This window comes from Apodemus sylvaticus, chromosome 6, assembly GCF_947179515.1.
Source record: "Apodemus sylvaticus chromosome 6, mApoSyl1.1, whole genome shotgun sequence".
In the NCBI taxonomy this organism is placed as follows: Eukaryota; Metazoa; Chordata; class Mammalia; order Rodentia; family Muridae; genus Apodemus; species Apodemus sylvaticus.
In genome coordinates, this window is record NC_067477.1 from 47270520 (window position 1) to 47295970 (window position 25451).

Sequence of the window (25451 nt, forward strand, 5' to 3'; positions counted from 1 at the left end):
GGATTCTACATACCCATATACGATAGATAGCCACCATCCTCCTCTTCTAAGTTCCCCTCCCCACCCCCCAAATGCTTCCCACCCTAAATGGGTCATTCTAATCAGCCTCCCAAAGCATCAAGGTTCAAGGAACACATGAGAAGAAGAGGAAGAAAGAACACAGGAGCTGAGAGATGGGGAAGAGGTCTGTGAACTGCTGCCTCCTGGACATGGCGGTTATATACATGCACCCGTAACATTGCTGGGGTTGCCTGCAAATCCTCTAGATCTCTTCCAGAATGAAGAAGCAGAGGGAAGTCTTCCAACTCATGTGGAGAAGACACTCCTGCTCTGATACCAAACCCAGGAAAGACAATACAGCAAAGGGAAATGATAGATGAGTGTCTCACTTTTAACATATGATATTCCACAAAACTGAATCTATACCGTGTAAGAGGAGTTGTGCATGACAGTCAAATGGACTCAATCTTCAGAAAGCAATTCTCTGAATCTGTCCTATCAGTGATGTGGTTAAAACATCAATCAATCAAACAACAACAACAACAACAACAACAACAACAACAACAACAAAACCCATATGATCCCTTCAGTTGGCATAGAAAAAGCATTTGAAAAATTTAAAACTCACTCATAAAAAAACATTTTAAAATAATTCAGCATTCATTCATGATTTGAAATCCCCAGAAAAGTAGGAAGAGGGGATGATCTCTCATATTCTCACAAGGAACATCTGTGCAAACCTATGGTGAACAGTCAACTATATCCTTGGGTAAGGTGTTTAAAACATTACAGATAAAATAGTTGATATGTGATTGATAACCTAAAACATTCTTCAAGTGAATTTTGATGTTTTCACACATGGATGGCAGTTAGCTTTGAGTGAAGACTTTTTATATCCTTTTTTTACTCCGGAATATGCATATATTTATACTTGAGGCATGTTTTCCCCCTGATTTACCCTATGTAATTTATGACACAGTTGAAGCTGCCCAAAGAAATGCAATGCTTCTGCACCATTTTGACCTGCTGAACCTTAATGGTAATTAGTAACTTGGTATTTATGGAACCTGGAAGTTGGTGGCATTTTGCCATGAACTGGGGGGACATATGCAGGTACTTGAAGAGCTGACTTATCTCTGAAATGAATGCTTCTCCTTTCTTCTATTTTCACTCCCATTACTCTACATCCCCATATAAGTATCAGAGTACTTGTAAGATACAGTCTCTTTTGAGTTCAACTCTCTATTTTTATAAATTATTTTTGAGTAACCCCAGACAGATCAGACCACTTGATTGCTGAACAGTGATTTCAATAAGTATGCAAGTTAAAATCCTGGGAACAGTACTGGTATAAAATATCGTTTTCTAGTTCCAGAAATTCTAGAAGATGGGCTAATTTCAAAATAATTTTTGTTCTGAGACTCCTGTATGCTTTCCTTATAGCTAACAGATTACTGAAAAATCATTGCATAATGCAGCTATGAATGCTGCATATAAACTACTTTCTATTATTCATGTGAACTGTACATTTAACATGAAAAATTCAAAAGACATGAAATATTTATACCATTAAGTCATCATCCTACTATATCTTTGAAGCTAGTGATATAGGGATAGGAGAACATTTTTAGAAGCTTTGTAAAATAGTGTATGTTTTTTATTTTAAAGACAAAGATTAAATTAGACTTATTCGATAAATAGGACATGCAATTTCATTATAATGACCATAATATCAAAATGATTTGGGTTTAGAATATTAAATACAAAATAGTGATGTTGCCTTTGATCCAGTCTTTGGCCTCACAGTAACTTAATACAAACTTTTTCATGATCTTTATAGGAATATCCTATTCTTCAAACCTTACTTTCATCTGTTTGATTTTCCCAACCAAAAGTCGAACTTCCAGTGGGGAAGACAAGCAAAATAGTAGAAGCTTTCCTCCAATTGCCCCTGAGTTCTTGGTGATTGACTGAGCTTAAGAATGGTAAAGGACACAAGGGAGGAGTTAAGAGAGTGAAGCAGCGATCAGACAGAGGAGACACAGGACCGCTGGGCAGCATGAGGTCCTCTGAGGCTCTTGGTCTAGAGTTTCACTAGTGCCCATGGCCCTCATTCTCTTCTCTCCTTTTGTCCAGTCAGAGGAATGGAGATGAGCAGTGGGTAAAATGTCGGGTTTATCTGAAGTTCAGTTTTGCTTAGGTGTGAGGGAAAGAATCTTCAAAAGGAGTATTAATTAGACAAGAGCCTCTATCCTTTGTAGATTTGACAAATTTGCTGGTTTGTATTCATATAGATCTCCTATTTATATTGCTGACCACCGCGACCCCACCCAAGAAACTCAGACAAATGGTTGAAAGACTTGAAGGAACAAACTCTGAACTTTGTTTCTGAATCAGATCAGACAGTGACTGTGGTGGTTATGGCGGCAGTGATTGAGGCAGCCCTGCTCATAGCAAAGCCTATCTCCATCGTAGTTTCATCCTGGATTATTTTGGTTTTGTTCTCAAACTGAGTGGTAATGTCTGATATCAACAATGAATCATGACGAATTTCATGACAATAAGGGATGGCAGCAAACAGTGTAGGGAATGTTATCAACTCTGGTGGAGAGTCCATACTTGCCAGGTTCTATGTTCATCATTTCACATTGCAATAATTGTGAAGTTTATGTTAATAGCTCTATTTTACTGATGAAGAGCCTAACACTCAGGCTGATGTGAAGCCTCAAGTTCTCCAGATTGCCTATTGCTGTGCCCACTTCTGCAGGAGGGAATTCACTGGCAGTCACAGTCACCTTAATTCCTTCTTCCTAAGCAAAGGCCTCAGAAGGATGCTGTATTTCTTTCTGACAGAGTTGTGCTCTTAGAACCAACCAAATGTCCTGATGCTAATTCCACAGGGTAAAGTAGTCTTGTTACCTTTTGTACCTTGTATTTTGATGTTGGAAGATTTGTTCAGACAATCCATCAACTGTATCTGATACTTTATCTATCATAAAATGCAAATTAAAGCCCAGGAGGTCCATGCTGTTGATTATCTTATGTGTTCTAAAGATCATTATCCAAATCTCTGCCCATTGATACTGTACAGAATTTTCAAACAGACTTCCAAACTGCTAAGATAATTACCGTGTGAAACATCCTCTTCCAAGCAGTCATGACACCTTTTTGCCAATAATGAGGTAAAAAAAAATTCTTTCAGAATAAAAATAACATCAAAAAAGTAACCTGCTTGCAAAAGCCAATGCTTTTCTTTAGAGAGGAGACAGCGGAAGAAATAGGAGTAATTATGCCAGGCCGTCTTGTTGGCTGAGAGCAAAATTGTTTACCTAAGCTTTTTCCTTATAGATTGGAATCTTGTGTTGCAGCCCAATAGATTGATTTAACTGCCTCTGTGACTTCCTTTCATTTTTAAGATTAGGCAGTCCATGACAAAGAGGTTAATTGCAACCCAATAGAGCTAAACTAATGTTTTATTAAGAAGGAGTTGGCAGCCCGAGCTTTTAGGCGAACAAATGTTCTCATAATGCCATGAACAACTTACAGTGCAAGCATCCTACTCGTCATAGCCAACTGTCTGTTCAGATTACGCCATATCGACCACGTCTAAGTAACATCAGCGAACTGCTGAGCTGTCAGGCACACAGTTAGATTTCTGGAGAGGGGTGGGTGGATGCAGTCCTGGGGAGAAGTGAGAACTGCTGATGAGTCTTTTTACTTTGACCTAGACGGTGTGATTGTGTGACTTTTTTCAAAGTTTGACTGTACCTTTGGGGTTGGGAAAGATCAAATAGACTGACATAATCCCAGATGGAGGCAGGTCCAGAGCACAAAAGGACAGACGTAAGAAAACTGGACTCGGCGGTGGTTTACAGTAAGGGGAAGTGTGCAGACTTCTTGAGCATGTATCCCTGAAGCATATGCATTCTCAAGGAGAAACAAGTGCCTAATTCTTAGAGAGAATGGGGAGCAGGGGAGAGTGAGGTAGCATGGGGAGCAGTCGAAAGGCGCCCTTGTGGGTTGGTGGGAAGCCAAGAAGGGAAACTTCCGTTTGTTGTGTTTGGTGTGGCTTTTATTTGTTTCAGGTGACGTGTGTGGGTAGGTGGTGGGAGGAAGGAGGTGTAGAAGTCTTCAGAAAAATGCTAACGTTAGAGCATTAGAGCAGAGGACTGTGTTTTATGAGTATTTAAATAAGGAACTACTGCCCCCTTATTATGAAATACAGCACCATCAGTAAGTGACAATGGCTTTCAGGCTTGTGTTTTTCCTTCCTCACATGCCTCATCATCAGCATGATTGTAGGAGATGAAAAAATGCTAACATTTTGAAGGTGTGCCTTCTTTGGTTTATTGCACACTTTCCTTCCATCTCTCTCCTTTCTTCCCAGATTTTGTTTTCCAGGCAAAACTTTATTGTATAAACAGAATGCAAATTTCTCTTTTGACCCCACTCAGATATATAGAGATCTCACATCATCTTTTTTAGAAATGTGAGCCTTGAGGAGGAAAAAAGATGAGCTGGGAAGTTTCTAGAAATAGCCTATGCAACTATACACTCAGTTGATGTAAGGTGAGGAATTATCAGATATAGTTTAGCATGTTGATGACTGAAATAGTTAGTCATCTAAGGGCACCTTTATTAATTACACCTTATTAATTACATGTTAGCATTTTCTCATCTCCTACAACTGTGCCAACGATGAGGAGTGTGAGGAAGGAAAAGCACAACCATGGAAGCTATTGTCTCTTACTGATGGCGCTGTATTTCATAAGGGAGCAGTAGTTCCTAATAAACTGACCAAGGCCCACTATAGGAACACATAAAATTGGATTAGTCAGTTGCTTTTTGTTAACTTACCTACATCTTTAGTGCCCCCATGAAGAATGAACTTTTAATTTACCCAAAGTAGACCATGACGGCGTTGATGGTGCTGCTGTCACACGAGGTGTGTACTATGGTGTATGAAAGAGGGCATTGCAGGTGGGTCTAGGAAGCTTCCAGAATGAAGTAATCCTTCAATTGAGTCTGAACTGCCATTAGCCAAACAGAATTCTAGACAGGTACGATGAGTGCAAAATAGAAAAGAATGGGGTATTATAGTGTGTAAAAGGAATTCTGGGAAACTTAACTATATTTTGAATTTGTTTTTAATTAATTTTCTGATAGTTTAGTAAGGTTGGAAACAGTAAGAGGAGATCACATCACAGGAGATAGATATAGTGTAAATTCTTGTGGTCAGAAGGTAAATGTCTTCTCTTCCAAGGACACATCATGTTATGTGGAAGTCTCATGGTCGATCTAAAAGGTTGAAACAGGAGAATGTGTGCTCTGATCTGTGCTTTTGAAAGAATCTCAGCAGCATACCCATGTGTTTTCAGGGGGTTGTCACCTGACTGCAATGACACATGCTATATTGTCTGACATATAAGGATGGAAAGGCATTCATTTTGAAAGATATATATTCATAAATTATGAACTAGAAGGCTTAGTGTGTGTGTGTGTGTGTGTTTGCATGGGTGGTGTTAAGTTACTGGTTTGAAAGGTTAGAAATAGCACCAGATAATTCATCAGGACTAGGAATATATATGGTGGATTTAGGATCGGCAAGACAGAAAGAAGGTAATGAGATGACTTTGGACATGTTGGGAGCCAGATATCTGTAGAATGTCTTAGAAAAGCATGATCAATGGCAGAGATATGTGTGGGTCTAGCACACAGAAGAAAAATCAACTATAATCGGTTGGTTATAGAGAATTTAAGTCATTTCTGTAGGTTGATGCTTCAGTTTCTGGAGAGCTGATGGTGTCTCTGTTGCCTCATTGTGAGACCGGAAGATGGTATAGAACCTTGAGTTTCAGATAATGCTGCCTCCAACCTGACTTTAAACTCCAGTCACTAGGATAAAGTCCATTATTAAAAAAGGAAGAAGGACTTTCCATCATCAGATGTCAGCTTTTCACCCAATCCATGAACACACAGAAGGAGCAGAACTGGTGGGAACAGGTCTAAGCCTGAACGACGACGAGTGTAAAGGCGGGTACTGAAGTGCAGTGATGCAGTGACAGGCATCAGCCTCTGTAGGCCCAGGCTTTCTTCAGTTTATTGAATCATCTGACATTTCATCATGCCGTCACGTTTATCCCTTTCGGCCAGCTGCAGTCTTCACTTTTCAGGAGTTGTTTGGAGACTATCCCATCAATGAGTAATAGTGCAGAAATGCTGAAATGGCTTTAACCAAATCTTTAACAGAGCTGAGCTTTTGATTTAGCTAGAGAAACGATAGTTGAGACAGGGCCAGAGTATGGCTGGTTTTTCTCTATTTGCTCACATCTCATTGGTGTTTCTTTGAAATTAATGATTTTAATAATGGCAATTTGAGGCCCCAGAAGAAATTTTCTTCCCATTAAATTCACATTCTCTTTCCCAAAAGCAACTTCTCTTTCAGAAAATACGATTAGGGCTTTAGATATTCCAAGCATAACTTTTTAGATGTCCCCTGCAGTTGTTAATGAGAGAAATAACATTTGTTATGCTACAAGGAAGGTAGGATGTGTGATAAGAACCAGAATATGGAAGAGTGGTTGGAACTGAGCTAGTCTTCCTGTGCATCTCTGTGCATAATGCACAAAAGAACTGTTTCCATTAAGGTGGTAGTAGCTGCTCTAACAAACAATAATGATGTAGTAATGCTATGCATTATTTTATATTAATAAGGAACAAAGTTGATTTGACACAGGAGAAGCATCTTTCTTGTTAATGTCATAATCCAAAGCAAGTGGGCCTGGTTGGCATTCTTCTGCACAGTGATCCAGTGGCTTTGCCTTCCCCTCGGGCTTTGCCAGTTGCACCCAGCTGGTAGAAGGGGGAGGAGCCCCTTGATACCAACTTGCTTTTGAAACTGAGAAACAGATGTGGCATCATGTTTTTGCTTACCTTCCATTAGTGAGATCTAGGGACTTGGATCCTGGGCCACTGAGAAAGGAGTTGCTGGCTAGGCGGCTGCTTTCCCTTCAAACATACAAAGCAAGCAGGACCACAGAGGTTTTCTTAAACCTAGTATCTACCTTGACTACAGGGACTACATAACAGGTCTGAGAAAGCACAAATGTTACAAAGTGCCAGAAATATTAGAATGTACATCATTTTAGTCACACTTTCAAATATATGATGGGTGTTTACTTAGGAATAAAACTGACACTTCTTAGGTTTTCTGGAGAGCATGTGATTGGCTACAAGCCTTTGACATCCTAAAAGAATTCATTTCCAATTCATTGTATATGAATAACCAAAACTCTCTTTTCATCTTTTGAAGGTTGGACAAAATTTGCCCGATTGACACGGGCTTTGACAAATAGCCGGAGTGTTTTACAGCAGCTTACACCAATGAATAAAACAGAGACAGTCCACAAGCATTCAAGACTAGCTGAGGTAAGTATGAGGAGGACTTTGTTTTCAAGGTAGTGGCGCTGATACGCTTTCCTGCAAATTATTCAATATAAGCATAATTGCTAGGTGATTATCTATCTATCTATCTATCTATCTATCTATCTATCTATCTATCTACTTGTAGAACTGTAGAAATTTGAAATATTTCTTTTTGTTCTTTCCAACGTTTGCATGGAAATGTAGTTCAAGTTATATTAGGTGATGCTTAGAGCATGTATGATTTAATTGAACAAATGGGACAGAGCGTGCGTTCATTCATTCATTCACTCATTCACTCACTCACTCATTCATTCATTCATGTGTGTATGTGTAAGACATTAATTGATGGTTTCTGCTGTAGTTGGATTTTATGAAGGATGGAAGAGGAATAAGAAATAGGCTGGTACTAAGGAGTGAAAGCTTGGCACAGGAAACTGATAAAGCATTTAAGACATGGTAGCATTTATCCAGACTTGGGACTTTAGGGTCAGTTACAAGTGCGGGGTGGTGCCTAAGGGAGGGGGGTGAATGCAGGAAACACAGAAGAGTCGGGGCCAGTGAAGACGCTCAGTAGGCAAAGGTGCTTGCTGGCAAGCCTGGCATCCTGAATTCTGTTTCTGGAGTCCATATGGTGGAAGCAGAGAGCTGACTTCTGCAGGTTTCCTTTGACCTACACATGTGTGTCATGTCATAAGTTCATCCTCCAATGTTACACACACATACACACACACACACACACTCAGAGAGAGAGAGAGAGAGAGAGAGAGAGAGAGAGAGAGAGAGAGAGAGAGATCTACCCAAATGATCAAATGGTGGGAACTCGTAAAATGTGAATTAACTTAGGAGGAGAAAGACACCATTAAATCCATATGTTCACTGATTTACATTGCTAGATAAGGGTGAGCTGCAGCATGTCTTACCTATAAATACCAATTCTGGCTGGGAAATTAAGCCTATTCCTTGAATTTAGGGTTCTGGAGTTTTCTAGCTCATAACTGACAAAGAGACCTGTTACAGGTTTCTTTTTCTCTTTATTTGTTTCTCTTCCTTTTTCTTCCTCCTTCCCTCCCTCCCTCCTCCCCTCCCTCCCTCCTTCCCTCCCTTCTTTCCTTCCTTCCTTTCTTCCTAAATAGCTGTTATCATAGAGAAGGCAGAATACTTTGTGGTACAGCCATGCTTAAATACAATATTTAGTAATTTTGTGTTCAAAGGGGACCCGCAGCTGGCTCACTATTGAATGCATCCTGGTGGAGTTTCCTTTTCAACAATGCTCCTTACCAAGCACAACAGTGCTCCTTACCAAGTACAACAGTACTCCTTACCAAGTATAACAGTGCTCCTTACCAAGTACAACCGTGCTCCTTACCAAGTACTGCTTCTTTTGAAGTCCTTCTTCCTGAAGTGTTCAGTTGCTTTGCCCAGCCCAGCCCCAGGCCTGAGCTGGCTTCTAAATGTGCTGAGGTTTTCTAAGCAGGCTTCCTGCTGACTCCTGTCTCCACCTTATCATCAGATTTTCTTTCCCTCACTACCCTACCAGAGGGAAGGGGCTGGAGGAGGGGACACGCCCCGAACCACAACCACTCCAGGATGTTTGTCGTGTGAGCTTTCCATTTCATGCTATCTTTGATTGCATGGTCATTTCGGAGCGTTTTGCCCCCTTGTTCTTTTCATCTGTTTTCCCTTTTCTTTTCTTTTTGACTTTTTTTAATTTTTTTTTTTATTTTTGACTTTTTTTTTTATCAGTCAGTGAATTGGCATTCATAAAGTCAAGTCCTGTTGGAGGTTTGCTGCTTTAGAGAAGGCAGAAGTTGCCAGACTTTCGGTTGAGATTTCTTCCAGGGTCATGCCATGGGGCTGAGGGGAGTGTGCCCTTGGATTTCCCAAACTAGATCCAAAAGAAACACCAAGTAGTGCAGGAGTGTTGTCTTTTCGGTTACACTAAAGTATTAAGATAATGTGCTCCAGACAGTTTCCTCTGGAATTTTCACTTTTCCAAGATACATAAATTGGATCTTCTTTCCACTTGCTAAATTCAGAGTGGATTCTAGGTTGAAAGATTCTGTCCCCATAAAAGCAGTTAATAAATTGTCCCTCTGCACCAGTATCCGACTCATTGCCTTCCACTTATGTTGGGTAGAGATAAATACCATCTCCTTTGTCAGCCGGCCAGACTGCCTTAGAACAGGTAGTGCTTAGATCTTCAGGTGGAAACAGTGTGGCTATTGATGCAAAATCAAATTCAGAAATGTTATTGTATTCTCACACCGCTCTAAGAGAAGGGAAGCTGGTGGACAGAGCTGCCACTCACTGCCCCAAAGAGGAGCACAGCATAGAGCTCAGGTAGAAGACCTGGCTGTTTAGGTCAGAGGTCAAAATCCCAGCAGGTGCACATCCTTTTCTGTGGTCCTACCCTTCCCCCATTCCTCCGCTGGCCTCTCTCCCTCTATTTCCTTTCCCTTCCTCCTCTTCTTGCTCCCTTTCTCTGGAATCCCTGGAGGCTCTCTCCTTTGCTAATCCCTCTCCAGTGGAACTGGAACTGATGGTGGTTGGCAGGTAAGAGAGAAGCCATAATTACGTGAGTTTCTTTACACCAACCACTTTATCTCAACATGGTGCTCACTTTCCTGCTAGGATAAATGGTTAGTAAGTAATTTAAGACCTTAGGGGTAAAATATACCTGGGGATCTGAGATTGTAGATAAATACGTAAAATAGCCTTAAATTAGTGCTAACAGCCCCAAGTTAATATAATATACAACCAAAGAAAATACTAGTAGCATTTTTAATATTGAAAATCGTAAGATACTAAAGTAAGCTTGATGTATGAGAAATTTTAGAATATGCTTCTAGGCTTCAAAAGATATGTGAATATACAAACGCTTTTGCTCATGTGTGTGTGCGCGTGCGTGCATTTGTGTGTGCGCGTTTGTGTGTGTGCGTTTGTGTGTGTGTGTATAAACCATAGAACTATATGCTAATGCTTACCTTTCTTTATTCATGCATTCAAATATCTGATGCATTTATCACTTTGACTCCTTCCTCTTGCCTTCTTCTTTTTCCTAGAAGCACTGAATAGTGATCTCATAAGTTAGTTGAGAAATCCCATTCCCACACTCTTTGGCACTCATGTTACCCTTAATGGCATTAATATAAGACATGGAAATTTTGGATAAGCTTCCTCAACTTGTTTCACAGTTCCCAGATTCCAGCAGGCAATTTAATCCTGTCTTGAGGTCTCCACCTTTGGTCCTTGCTGGAGTCATCTGCTTCTCCTTCTCTTACTTTTTTTTTTAGATATTTTTATTTTTTATTTTTTATTTTTTTTTTCCGAGACAGGCTTTCTCTGTGTAGCCCTGGCTGTCCTGGAACTCATTTTGGAGACCAGGCTGGCCTCAAACTCAGAAATCCGCCTGCCTCTGCCTCCCAAGTGCTGGGATTAAAGGCGTGCGCCACCACCGCCTGGCTTCCTTCTCTTACTTTAATTACACTCCACAGAGTGAGTTAAGGTTTATATAAACTTGCTCTGATCGTTTTCATTTGTTAAAGAGTTACAGAGAACTAAACCTGGTATTTAGTATTTTGTTTTGTTTTCCAAAGGAAGCTTGCACTGGACAAGAAACATTATGCTTGTTTTACATCCTAGTTTTAGAGAGAAGAGGGAAAAATAGGCTGTGCCACTTCCCAACACTGTCCTGTTAGCCACCAGGACCCTTGCTGAGCAAATCCAGCCACTCCCCAGCACTGTCCTCTTAGCCTTTGCTGAGCAAATCCAGCGAGACTGCCAACAGTGAGGCCCCGGGGTTCAGGGAGGCCATTCGAAGCAAAAGCATGTTTTCTAAGGTGCTTAATATGTGTGAATAACGAAGGATGGTCAGTCGCCCCAGTAACTATGGCACAGTCCGTGAAAGTCACGTGGTTCTTGTCAGGCTTGCCCAGTGCTTGGGCAGGAGCATCTGAGGTCAAGATTAGCCCCTGGAGAGCCAGGCAGATGGACCAGTAGTCAGATCAACTGTGGAGTAGTGACACTCGCACATGGGTCCTTTGAGCAAATTTTGGGGCAGCTTGGAAAAGGGAGTGAAAACGATTAAGTGTGATTGGCCTAAAACTGACAATCATGTGACTCGGTTGGTGGTTTGAGCACCCAGCAGGTGTGCAGCCATGTCTGTCTTCAGAGGCATCCCCACTGTTTATATACACTGTTGTTTTCTTTTAGGTTCTTCAGCTGGGATCAGACATCCTTCCTCAGTACAAACAAGAAGCGCCAAAGACGCCGCCGCACATCATCTTACACTACTGTGCTTTTAAAACTACTTGGGATTGGGTGATTTTAATTCTTACCTTCTACACCGCCATCATGGTTCCTTACAACGTTTCTTTCAAAACAAAGCAGAACAATATCGCCTGGCTGGTGCTGGACAGCGTGGTGGACGTTATTTTTCTGGTGGACATCGTTTTAAATTTTCACACGACTTTTGTGGGGCCGGGTGGAGAGGTCATTTCTGACCCGAAGCTCATACGGATGAACTATCTGAAAACTTGGTTTGTGATTGATCTACTGTCTTGTTTACCTTATGACATCATCAATGCCTTTGAAAATGTGGATGAGGTAAGTTTTTCTGGTTTTGGTTTTGGAGTATTAGAGATCAGATTTTTGGAAACAGTAGAGTTAAAAGAATCGCACGGATGATAAAATGTCTTTTTCAGTTTCCCTTTCGCAAACCCCTGATGTTATTAAGCATGTACCATAAATTATAGTTGGTTTTCTTATATTAACTTGTCACCATGTTTTCCCTATGATTTTTGGCTGAAAAAGTGAATTTCTAGGAAAATGGCTATGGTTGAAAGTTGTGATTGGAGGAAGACAGGAGGAAGAGGAAGGCAGAGGAGGAGCAGGAGGAAGGGGGTAGTGCAGGGGAGGAGGAGGAAGGGGAGGAGCAGAAGGAGGGCCAAAAAGAGGGAGAGGAAGAAAAGCAGGAGGAAGAGCGCAGCGAGGGGAGTGGGGGTGGATGGGATGGGGCGAGGGGGAGGGGGGAGGGAGAGAAGCTTCATTGCAGAGGACAAAGCAATGGCGCACTTGGAGTCAAATGCAGTTCACAAGCCAGGTGAGGGCTTAAGGCACAAAATACATTTTCTCTCAGAGAGAGCAGCTTCATGTCCTTAAGAAACCTTGTGACATTTTTACTTAAGTCACACATGGTGGCTGTTTTAAGAGTTAACCTAAAAGCCAACATATCTTCATGAAGGAACAGTTTTAGAGCTGTTGCGATTTTGATTTCTGGTCTTGCTTTCACTTCATTATAAATGCAGTTATAGGTAGAAAGTATATTTGATGACTTCCGATGTCTGGCCTCACTCAGGGTTGTGCTCTATGGTGTTTGTGAAAATAGGGATTTTAAAATGTGTCATCCCTTGAAGGATGCCTTCTTTCACAGCTCCTTCTCTCTAAGCTAAGGGTGGAAGACTTACAAAGTACTGCACCAAGCTGGGAGGATGCGACCAATAAGAAAACGTAGGTCAGGCAGCATAAAGGATATCTTATTAAAATGTTTTAACAATGATAATGTTACCATGTTGCTTTCCCTAAAAACCCTACAGTGTCCCTATTAGATCACTCAGTTGGAAAGTTCATTACGCTATTGTGGCTCTGTGTGTGTTTGGAGTAGACTCAACCTTTTCTTCATTGATTTTCCTGTAAATTTTTTTCTCCATCAATTACATTGATATTTAAGTTTACTTTACCCAAGTTAAATGTTGCCTTTTTAATTTTGATAGTGTACACATAACTATTACTTTAGAATTATGAAAAATCAATGAATGATATCAATTCTTTAGTTTTAGATTCTGCACACATCAAACTGTTAAACATATGTTTCTTTCTCTCAAACTTATCTTATGGAGATAATTAGGAGGAACTAACTCTGAAACTGCCAATCACCGGATAAAAGAGAGTAAGCAGTATCCCATTTCCTACATGGATTATTACATGAGCACATTATGACTTAAGTTACTTAGAACATAGGCATAACATTTTCAATGAAACAATCAGTCACGTGGGGATTTGAATGAAGCTGATCTTACATAAGTAGGGAAGAAGGGTAGGGCAAAGCCCTGGGGTATTGGAGGAAGTTTTGGAAGAGGTTACCTTTTCTTCTCTAACCTTTCTCTCTCCCCTAAAGGCTGATCATTTCTACGAAGTTACTTTCAGGTGTTTAATCATGAAGTTTCCACTCCTTGATTAAATGTCTTCTCATTGTACCAGTGCAAGAGGTATTTATTCAACATCATGTTCCTAAACAATGTCTCATCACTATTCTTCCCATTTGAGAGTTCGGTTAGCTGTCGAATACTTTGCCTTGAAATGATTTTCCTTCAGGATTTTGAAGCTATGATATGACTGTGCTCTAGCTTTAAATGATTCCTTTTAAAAACTTGAAAACATTGTAGTTTATGATTCTTTACACGCGATAACCTGTTTTCTCTTTGTAGAGGCTTATTGTATCTCCTGCGCCACAAGGTTTAGATGCTGTCTGTTGACATGCCTTCGAATAGGGCCTTTTTGGTACATTTTCATAGATATTGATAGAATGGCCTTCTTTGATCTCAAAAATCATGAATTCTGCCATGATAATTTCTTCTTATGATAAACTTCTCTCCTTTCTGTTTTTCTCCATTTTCTCCCCTCTGGAGCACTTTTGTTTAATGCGTTGACAAGCCTGTAATTTCCTTGTTTATTCTAAGCAGCTTTCCAAAGCATCACCCCTCTGCTGCGGTTTCTGGGGGATTGCTTTACCAGTATGTTCTAACTCTCTTTGACCATAGTTTGCTTGACACTAATGCAGCTAAACTTGCTTTTGCATCACTTGTGTGCACTTGGCATGTACATTGCTATATTTAATGTTCTGTAATTGTAGATTATTACATTCAATGTATATTTTATAAAGACAAGATAGATGCTGAGAGTTGTCACACTGTGCAGCTTAATTTATTCATATTTACGGTGATTAAATGCATTCTGACTTATTTAGAGCATCATATTTTCCATTTTCTTGCTTTTCCCGTCTTTTCTTTTTCTTTCTGTGCTGCCTCCTTGAGACTTTATTCTCTTCTGTATGGACTTAGGTTTCCCTCAATACATTGGACCTTTTCTAATGGGCTGAATATATGTCCCTGCTAATCCATGATTCTCGTACTTCTATATCAGCAACTGACTTAAATCCCCAAAGCTTGTGAGACTCTCTACCTTTCTCCCAAATAACACAAGAACTTCTGTTCATTTTTTAATAATTTTAAACATCTGTTTATTTTGGTATTTTATATGCATGAGTGTTTTGCCTGCATATACATATGAACACTACTATGCTGTGTGGACCTGGTACTTGTGGTCAAAAGAGGACATCAGATGCCATGGGACTGGCATTGCAGATGGTTGTGAGCCACCAGGTAGGGGCTGGGAACTGAACCTGGGTCCCCTGCAAAAGCAGCATGTGCTCTTAACTGTTGAGCCATCTTGCCAGCCCTTCTCCACGTTCTTTAAATGTAATATACTATACTTTGATTCCACATTGTTCTTAGCTCTCTCCTTTAATTATGCCATCCTTCCACCTCATCATCAGTACAATCTATGTGTCTACTTGTTTCTTTGCTTGCATAGTATTTAATGCATTCTTGGCATTCTCCTGATTCAGTTCTTGAAGAGTTGGCTCTTTGTTAACCATTCATTACATAACTTCCAGCTTTCTTTCCCAGGAAGGTTTCCTTGTGTCCATCTCAACACTTCTAATTAATACTTTCATATTTCATCTCCACTTGTGTGCATCCATGGTGCATTAATATGGTTAAAGTTATTTCAATTTTATTATTAGCCTTTGGATGACCTGGACTCTTCTGCTTAGCATAGAACACACTTTGTTGTGACAGGGTACCTCTTCTTCAGTCCTGCCTTGGGTTTCTTACAAGATAGTTTCAAGGCCTAAGTGTGAAAAGACACTAATGAGTTTCACTTGAAAAATTCTACCAGTCTGAGAGGCTGTTGTTACTTTATTTGTCGGGTTTCCTACGTGTAGTTTCATTGTAAATCCTGAGGTGGTAAATAATATGTCCCTGCAGTACTTGTTTGCATAGATGTGCACCAATGCCATGAAGCAGTGTGGTTTTACTAACTCTTGGTGATTTCTACAATAATGTAAAGATGGAAGAGGAACCACATCAGAAAGTGGGGACTAGGGAATAAGAGAGATTATAAGTCTGGAAATTACACTTTAATCCTTCATTCCTGTATGTGTTTAGAATAACTTAAAGCAGCTCAATATCACTTTATTTTCAAGATCCTTGATATTCTTTCTGAAGATAATTTTATTTACTAGGAATTTGTGAACTGGATACATGCTTTTTAGAGAACACCGTGAGTCAAGAAAGCACAGAACCTATTACAGAAAGCTTTTGGTCTGAGAATAAGGAACATATATGTTCTCAAAATCATAAAATGGAGAAAAAGTATTCTTTCATGAGTCCTGAAAGTAGAATCTAGCTCATTCACAGTGTGCATTTGAACCAGCATGGGTTCTAGAGTACTCGATTTGGGGACATTTCAGGGACTCTGGTGTGTAAAGTACATAAAGAAAGATTGGGTCTGCAGACAATGTACTAGTGGATCAGTAGCGAGGGCACTAGAGGGGTGAGATGGTGGGGGTATGGCTGCATGGTAAGACTGAAAATGAGTCAGAGCAAAGCAGCATTAGGAAAATGATCACTCTCACACAGATGCTGCAGGAAAAAATGGTGAATCAGTAATGACTAAGTGGAAGTCGATATGAGTTTTAATTTTTGGAAAAGTCTTTTGAAACAGTCTCTGAATTATTATTTGTTCATGATTATCCTTGTCAAAGTGCCACACACATGTTACCTCATATATTTAAAATTTTACCTCTAGTTATCATAACAAGAATTCAGAATCCAGAGGAGGGTAATCGTGCTTGTAGATGTTAATGAGTTTTGTTAGACAAGAACCTCTCTGTCCCATTTGCCACGTCAGATCTGAGAATAGTAATGGTAGATAGCAATTTTTTTAAACAATTGTCTTGCTAGTATGTTTTAAATTAAAATAGGTCATTGGAAGCAAAAAACTCAGAGAATTAGGAAAGCATGGATGCAGTTTCTTCTGTGTCAGTTCTTTTCCATTCACCCCTAGTAATCATTGTATATGGTACTGTGCTGTATGAGGTTACTGTTTGTACAGGTATACAGTGTGTGCTGAACAATTCCTCCATGCCTCTTCCCCTTCCCCACTAGTTCTCCTTATTTTCCTAGACACTTTGTTTCTACTTTCATATGCTATGAACATACACGATTTTATGTATATATATATATACATAATGTAGGAAGCAAAAATAAGAGGAAACATGCAATATTTGTCTTTATGAGATGGCTCAATTAAGTTTATGGCAATTTCCAATGCCTCTAGTTTTCCCTAAAGGATATAACTTTGTTCTTTATAGCTGAAAGACCTTGCATGTCTGCATACATTTTCTTTATCCAGCCCTCTGTGGCTGGACGTCTGTGCTGATTTTATAACTTGATACTGTGACTAGTGATGATGGAATGAAGATTTATGTACAAGTTTCTCTGTGACATGTTGAATCGGGCTCTTTTGGGTATAGTTCGGTCATATGGGAGACATTTTTATTTTTTTGAGGAAACTTCATACTGATTTCCATAGCGGGCTGACTGCTTTATGTCACAGCAGCAGAGTGAAATGCTTTCATTTTGTCCATGCCCTCATAGCATTTGTTGTTACTTATATTTTTGATGACTGCCACGCTCAGAGGGATGACATGAATCTCAGGGTTGTTTTAGTTGTTATTTCTCTGATAGATTATGAGGTTGAATATTTTTTAAAATATTTATTGGTTATTTGTTCTTCATCTTTTTAAACCTGTTTATTTCATTTGCAGACTTATTGATTTCTTCTTGTTTAGCTCTGTAAATATATATGTATATGTATATATAAATATGTATGTGTGTGTCTGTCTCTATGTGTGTGTATACCCAGTACTAGTCCCTAGTTATATGTATGGCTAGCCAAGATTTGCTCCATTCAATACTTGACCTCTTAAGTTTATTAATGTTTTTTTATTTTCTGAGTAGCAGTTTTATATTTTGAAGTTCTGTTTGTTTATTGTTGGCCTTATTTATTGGGTACCTGGAACTTTATTTAGAAAGTCCTTGTTCATATGTGAATCTTGAAGTGCCTTGCCTAATTTTTCTTTAACAGTTTTCATGTTTCAACTCCACTATTTATGTCTTTGCTGTATCCAGATTTGATTTTGAATAGGGTGAGAGGGATCTGGTTCATTCTTCTATAAATGGAGAACCTGCTTTTTCTAACACTGGTTGCTAAAGAGGCTCTTATTGCCAATGCATTTTTTGGTATCTTTGTAAAAAAACATATGGTTTCCTCTTCTGCAATGCAAAAGAACCAGAGGACCAGGGAGTCTACCATGAGATCGTGTCCCCTAGTATCATCAGAAAAAAGCTATACACATAATATTTCATCAACATGACCGCCTAAATATGAGCCAAACAAGAATGCCAGCCACAAATATGGCAAACTGGATGGGAGAAGCCCATGAGGTCTCAACCTACCCAAAGAACAACAGGCAACAGAAGGAATCTGGAAACAGGAAAGGTGCTCTTCCCTAAGGAAGAACACATCAATTGGTTGTTGAGTGCCAAATGGTCATTCCTACCTGAAAACATACATACAAAGAATATTATAAGGACTGAATGGATTATATTTAGAAACACACACACACACACACACACACACACACACACACTCACACACACACACACACACACACACACACCAATTAATAAAAAGGCCGTGAATTTGAAGGAGAGGAGTAAGGAGTCTATGTGAGTTTTTTGGGGGGAGGAAAGGAAAGGGAGAAATGTTGTAATTACAGTATAATCTCAAGAATAAAAAAAAAGTCATAGGACTGTAGCTATGGTTTACCTGTGGATCCTTTACCATGTTCCATTAATTTGTCTCCAATTTTATGTAAGGACCATTCTGATATTTTTACTCTGGCTCTGTAGTTGCATTTGAAATTGGAATGGTGGTACCACCTCTGGCATTATTCTTTGTCCTAGGATTGCTTTTCTTATTGACATCTTCTGTGCCTACATATGAATTTTAAGATTGTTTTTCTGTTTCTTTGAGAAATGGTATTGGAACTTTGATAGGGATTTTATAGTTGGCAGATTGTTTCAACTTATTAAGTTAGTGGCCTTGCTTGCTTTGCTTCAAGCAGATTAGTAAATTGTAAGTAGCAGGGATTTCCTTTTTGGTTCCAGTGGTTGGAAGCAGGGGGTGAAGAGGCTGGCATGGAGGTGTTGAGGGTCTTTTTTGTCTTTCCAGTTTCTTTTTTTTTAATATTTTTATTTTCTATATTCTTTGTTTACATTCCAAATGATTTCCCCTTTCCCAGATCCCCCCTCCCCATATGTCCCATAAACCTTCTTCTCTCCACCCATTCTCCAATCACCTCTCTCCTTTTTCTCTGTCCTTATACTCTCCTCCAACACTAGATCAATCCTTTCCAGGATCAGGACCCTCTCCATACTTCTTCTAGGGAGTCATTTCTTATGCTATTTATGCCTTGGGTATTCAGAGCTTCTGGGCTAGTTAATATCCACTTATCAGAGATTGCATTCCATGTGTATTCTTTTGTGATTGGGTTACCTCACTTAGGATGATATTTTCCAGATCAAACCATTTGCCTAAAAATTTTGTGAATTCATTGTTGCAGAGTCTCATGTGGCAGGTGGGAGACCCTGACTTAAATATGTTACATTAATTATTCATGAGACGGAGCACTTGGACTAAATGCTTCCCTTAGGTATACTTTCTCAACGCTGATACATTAAGGAATATGCTTCAATGTGAGTTTTGTAGCAGACAAAGCTACCTAAAGCTCTGAGAGGTGCTCAGCCCTTTTTGCTATTTCCCAATGGGCGACACCATATCTACATTCAGCCTTAAGAAGTTTCACAGCCAGTAATTAGCACCCACTTGGATAGGTCTCTCATATGTTTCCTGGCTTTTCCCTGATGATGCCTTGCATTGCTTTAGGATTTCTAGCAAGATAGACTTCCTAAGCTATGTTTCCTTAACTGTGGACTAGAAGCATGAAGCCAAACAATCTTTCTCTATAAAATAATCAGTGTATTATATTGTGTTAGCAACAGAAAATGGGCTGAGACATCTATGTTACCCTGTCCCCCTCCTCCCAGGCTTTATGTTTTCTGTTTTTTGTTGACTATGACCAAGTGCTTTCTTTTTGGCTTTGCATATGAATATGTGCTGTTTCTTGCTCTACTAACATTTGTTGGATAAAAAAAGCTGTTGCAGTGTTCTGCTTTGTTCCTTTATCAAAAATCATCTTGAGTAATTATTGCATGTTGGTTTTGTGTTATTTATTTCTAGGTTATGTGTCCAGCTGTATTTGTCTGTTTGTCTAGTATTTTACCAATCCCATAGTCTCTTGACTGCTGTAGCTTTACAGTAAGCCGTACAATCAGGTAGCATCAATCCATCTTTTGGCTTTGTTCTTTTTCTTCAGTAGTATGCTGAATATTCTGTTTTATTTCTCCATATAGATTTCAGAATTATTTTGTTGTTATCCACTAAAAATTTGCCAGTATGTTGATTGAAATGTTGTTTTATTAATAGCTCAAATAAGGAAGAATTAGTATGGGTGTCATATTGAATGTTATTATACATAAACATGGAATATATCTTCATTTTTTCTATCCTTTTGTGTGTATGTAGCATATGCGTCTATACATGTTCACAAATATGCAGGCATACATGTACGGCAAGCATGCGTACATATATGTGTACTTGTGTGTGAGCATGTCTGAGACAGCCACAGGTTGTCATTGGGTGGCACTCTCTGCTTCTTTCCACCTTATATTTTGAGGAAGAGTCCTGTTTCTTGGTCTAGCTCAGAAGCTTGTTGTGACTAGTCTAGCCAGCCATCTCATTGCAGACAGAGATTCTTTGCCTCTGCTTTGTGAGTTCTAAAGTCATGGTGGTCAGGAGTATAATTAGCTACTTGATATCAACTTTATTTCCTTTACTTCTCAAACAATGTACTGTTTTTTCCCTTTTTCCTGCCTTATTGAACTAGTTTGGATTTCTATTATGAGGTTGCACAAAAGGACAGAGAGGGCAGGTACAGTTAGTTACCTTGTTCCTGATCTTAGTGGAAAAACTAGTTTTTTACTGTTGGGTATGATATTTGTTGTGAAGTGTTTTTTAGATAGTCAATTTTAATTGAAGACATGTAAATATTCTTAGTTTGCTGGGTCTGTCACAGGTGTTTTCTATACTCATTGATACGCTTAGCAAATCCCTTTTCTTTAATGTATTGTTTGGCTTTCACATTTTGAATCAGTTTTGCAACCTTGTCATGATTCTACTTAGTCACAGTGAATAAAGTTTTAGTTTGCATTGTTAGATCCAATTTCCCAGTGTATTATTTAGGGTTTTACATTTATATCCACAAGAGACATTAGTCTATAGTTTTCTTATAATCTCTTTAGCTCTGTTGTCAGTGTAACACTGGTCTCATGATGTACCAGGAGTATTTTGGGGGATTCTCTCTGCTTTCATCTTCTGTACATTGAAGAGAGCTGGAGCAGTTTCTTTTCTGAGTGTCTGAGAGAATTCAGTGTTGATCCTATCTAGGCATGATGCCTTCTCAGTTTAAAGGTTCTTATTATTCATTAATTGTATTTAATAGATATATTCCTATATATTAAGGTCTATTTTTATGTGGGTTTTAGCAGATAATATTAAAAAAATTTTCTCATCTCATTAAAATGATCAAATTATGCATAATATTCTTAAGATATATTCTGAACATTTTTGAGACATTAAATTTGAAATGATGTCACCTACATTGTGTCTCCTTTCTCTTCTCTCTCCTCCTCTTCTTCCCTTTTCTTCTCTTTCTTCTCCTCCCTCTTAGTTTTTGTTCATTTGGTTAGAAATTTTCTATATTGTTCTTTTGAAAAACCCCTATTGAGACTTACTGATTCTATTGACTTTCTTGTTTTCAAGTACATGGCTTTCCTTTCTAATTAAAAAAAATATATCCTTTACTCTATTTGTGACTTAATTTGCTCTTGCATTTTTAACTAAGTGATGGTTTGGAAAACTGACATTGGAATCTGTGTCCTGTTAAAGCGTGTTCACTTTTCTTTGAGCAATCACCATGTTCCACACATGATCTTAGGCCGTCTTTTCATTTCAGATACCTCAAGACAGACTAATTCCTCTTTCAAATTTTCCTTTGGCATAGATTATATTTCTAAATATGCTATTTAATTTTCTGGTATTGAGAGATTACTTTAGATACTGATTTATAGTCCAGTTTGATACCATTGTCATTCACATTGCTTCATTTCTGTTGCATTTAACAACCATACATCTTTCAAAAATGATTTGTATTTTATGTTTATATTTTGATGAGTCATGGATTCATGGTTTGGTCACTGTAATATTCCACTTCCATGGACAATTGAGATTGTAGGAAGATCTTTAAACATCAAAGGGTTAGTCACTCTGCTAGCTTCTGAAGGTATAGAGGGCAGACCTTATGCTTGCCCAAGGTAGAGACTCTTTCTAACTGAACATCTTGGATTTTCAAATCCTACCTGACTGACATCCAGTTTCTTCATTGTTACTGTTCTGCTGGAGATTTATAATTTATCATGTTTGTTTAGATTACCCATTTCTTGTTACTAACAGAAGTAAAGGGTCAGGAGGAAATGTCTCAAAGATAAAAAGGGATTCTTTGCCTTTTGGACACTGTGTGTCCATCTCTGATCAGTTCCATCCTATGCATAGGTTTATCTTCACAAGCAGGAAATGTTCCAGTTTGATTGGCCAGATCTGCCATTCCTTCATGTGTGTCTAGTGATTGATTACTTTGGGGTGTAGGTAGAACTTCCCACTGAACATGCAAAGTATTGCAGGGCATCTAGTAAAAGGTGATTATGGAACAGACTCCAAATGGAAAAGCTCCCAAATTCTAGTTTGAATGTAAAATGACTTCTAAATAATCAATCTTAGTGATAAAAAATGGGTCAGTGTGAAACTCAAAGAGAAGAAGAGGTTTGAAGGGTAGTGTCAGCATTGGGTTTCAAATTGCAATGTGGTGGGTATGATCCAAGACTTTAGATTCTATTCCTTGTGTTTATTGGTTGGGTAATATACAGATTTAATGGTTAACATTATTCATGTATCTGAAATTTAACAATGTTGCAGGCCCGAATTAGTTTGCATGAGTTTTCCACTGAGACAGAGTGGTCTGTCTGCTGAGGGAATTAGCTTGGAGAGAATAGGAAATAACAAGTAACGAGGCACCTTTATTTGATTTTTCTGCTTACATAAGGAGACACTTTCGTCTGTTCTGATGTTCATTCATGATGAATGCTTCCTGTCTTTGAGCTCTGGGGCATGATTCTAAAATAAGGGCAAAGGAGAGCTGGAGTGCATTGCTTTTTGCATACTGTGAGTGGGAATTGTACCTTAACTGTGGGCATGCTTGTGTAGAAGTTGTTCTTACCTTTTGTGCATCAATTCCCATGCTTGAGAATTTTTTCCTCTATGGATCTAGTGGGAAGACCTACCTACCTTCACTTAATTCCATGATGCTACTTTTTTCCCATAATGCACAGCAATCCACAGGAATATGTTCATTGCTCTCATGTCTTCATCTTTAAAAAGTTTTGTTTAAGCTGGCCGTGGTGATGCACAACTTTAATCCTAGCACTTCTGGGAGACAGAGTAGGAGAAGGAGGAGCAGGAGCTGGAGGAGCAGCAGGAGGAGGGGGAGCAGGATGAGCAGGATGAGCAGGAGGAGCAGGAGGAGGAAGAAGAGGTGTAGGGATGGCAGACAAGCAGATCTCTGAGTTTGAGGAAAGCTTGCTCTCCACAGGGAGTCCCAGGACAGTCAGTTGCACAGTGAGATCCTGTCTCAAAAAGAAAAAAAAAAGGAAAGGTTTGTTTATCAGACATTGTGAAGAGTGGATAAACCACTTCCCTTTCTTCATGAGGCTATGACTTTGGTAAATCCTCTTCCTTTGTCACTCTAGGGATCGATGAAGGAAATTCATCTGTGTTCCTTGCAAGTAAAACAGAGGTTAAAAAGAAGGGTCAGCCTGGTGAGCTCCCAAAGACTGAGCCACCAACCAAAGAACATACATGGGCTGGTCCCAACACATATGTAGCAGAGGGCTGCCTTCTCTGGCCTCAGTGGAAGAGGATGCGTCAATCCTGTAGAGACATGATGCCCCGGTAGGGGGATGTTTCAGGGAGTCACCCTCTCAGAGGTGAAGGGGAAAGGAATGGGGGAAGAACATTGAGGGGGACCAGGAGGGGACAGAATTTGGGATGTAAATAAGTAAATAAATAATAATAAAGAAGGATCAAGATTTGCATTTGAAGTACAAGACACTTTCAATCAACTATACATACCCAGATGAGGTTGCAAAGGTGTAACTGGAGTTCCATGAGTCACTTGTGTGACTCTGATATGACCATGTGAGACACCTACAGGGGGTTATTGCTATTAAAGGTGTCAGGTTTGGTAAGCTAGCCAGTCACAAGGTTCTCACTAGTTGCATGCTCCCAAATTGCTAACACAACCTGCCAATAAGACAAAGCAGACTTGACTTTACTACTGATCAAAGGTAAGGGAAAACCTTACCTTATGAAGATTGGGCTGTGTCACTAGGAGGACAAACAAGGACAGAAGTATTGAGGAGTGCAGATGTGTTGCAGGGTTGGAGTTCTAAGATGGGACAGGTTGTGGCACTCTGCTAAGTTGGGTAGGCTTAAAGAGATGATGCAACGGTTGAGGGTCAGTGGCGGCAGCAAAGCGAGGATGATTCTTTATTTTTGGCCCCAGGGAACGATTTCAGGCTGTGTGCATGCTGAGCATGGGCTCTGCAGCTGAGATAGCCACAGTTCCAAGATCATGTGAGCTTTGAATCAAAGAGATGAAAGGATCTTACGAGAACAAGCTGTCTGCTGATGCTCTCTCCTGATGAATTATGGGTCTTTGGAAATGTACAATAACAGGAAAACAAGAATTGGGGGCAGGAAGTTCTTGGAAAATAGGGTCACTTTCTTAGATTCAGAGGTAGAGGATAAAGCTGTGCTAATGGAGACAGAATAAATTCAGTTCTGTGTCAAATGGAATGCTGGGGGGAGGGCAGTTTCAAATCTCACGGCTTTAAATCAAGGTAGCTCTAGTGTTCCTATCTCATACATGGCCTGTCTGCTGTGGGAAGATGGGGCACACAGACAGATTCCACAGATTATGATGAGGTCAACCCCCATAGAAGAGGCTTCCTTTACCAATGAGCAGGAATTGCTATTTGCACACTTTCTGAGTCTGATGGTAACTGTGGCAGTCTTGTGAGTGGACTTGGTATATTGGTTAGTACAGTGGGCACAGATATGGAGTTTACTTTGTGTTCTTTGGGGGGGGGGGAGATATCTATCTTCTCTCCTTTGCTCTCTTCCTCCTCTCTCTCACTCCATTTTCTTTCCTCCCCACTCCTTCCCATTCTCTCTCTTTCTCTTGCTTCCTCTTCCCTTCTTTGCAGGGTCTCTCTATGTAGCTCAAGCTAGCTTTGAACTGACTACGTGTTATAGGCTAGTTCAGAGTCACTGTGCATCCTAACTTGGCCTGGGTTTAATAATCCTCTTCTCTCAAGCTTCTGGGTGCTGGGAATGTAGCGATGTGCCATCATGCCCGAGCCACGACAATATGTGTTTCTGTTTAGTTCAGTGTGCGAATTAAACATTAGCTCCCTTCAGAAACTCTCATTGCTGCATAAGGAATGATATTAAGTTTTGAACGGGCTTCCTCTAAAGCTTTTGTTTGACATTATAGCTGTTATAATTGTTCTAGTCACTCAAAATAGTATTTTTATCAATTCTTTGAG

The 25451-nt window shown here is 39.6% G+C and overlaps 1 protein-coding gene across 1 annotated transcript in view; it reads left to right on the forward strand.

Moving 5' to 3' along the window:
* The window catches only part of Kcnh5 (potassium voltage-gated channel subfamily H member 5), a 300264-nt gene that overhangs the window by 47536 nt on the left and 227277 nt on the right, over positions 1-25451 (forward strand). Inside the window, exons 5-6 of the mRNA XM_052186786.1 lie at positions 7313-7428; positions 11638-12030. Of these exons, the coding sequence (XP_052042746.1) occupies positions 7313-7428; positions 11638-12030 (509 nt within the window). The remainder of the gene's footprint in view (positions 1-7312; positions 7429-11637; positions 12031-25451) is intronic.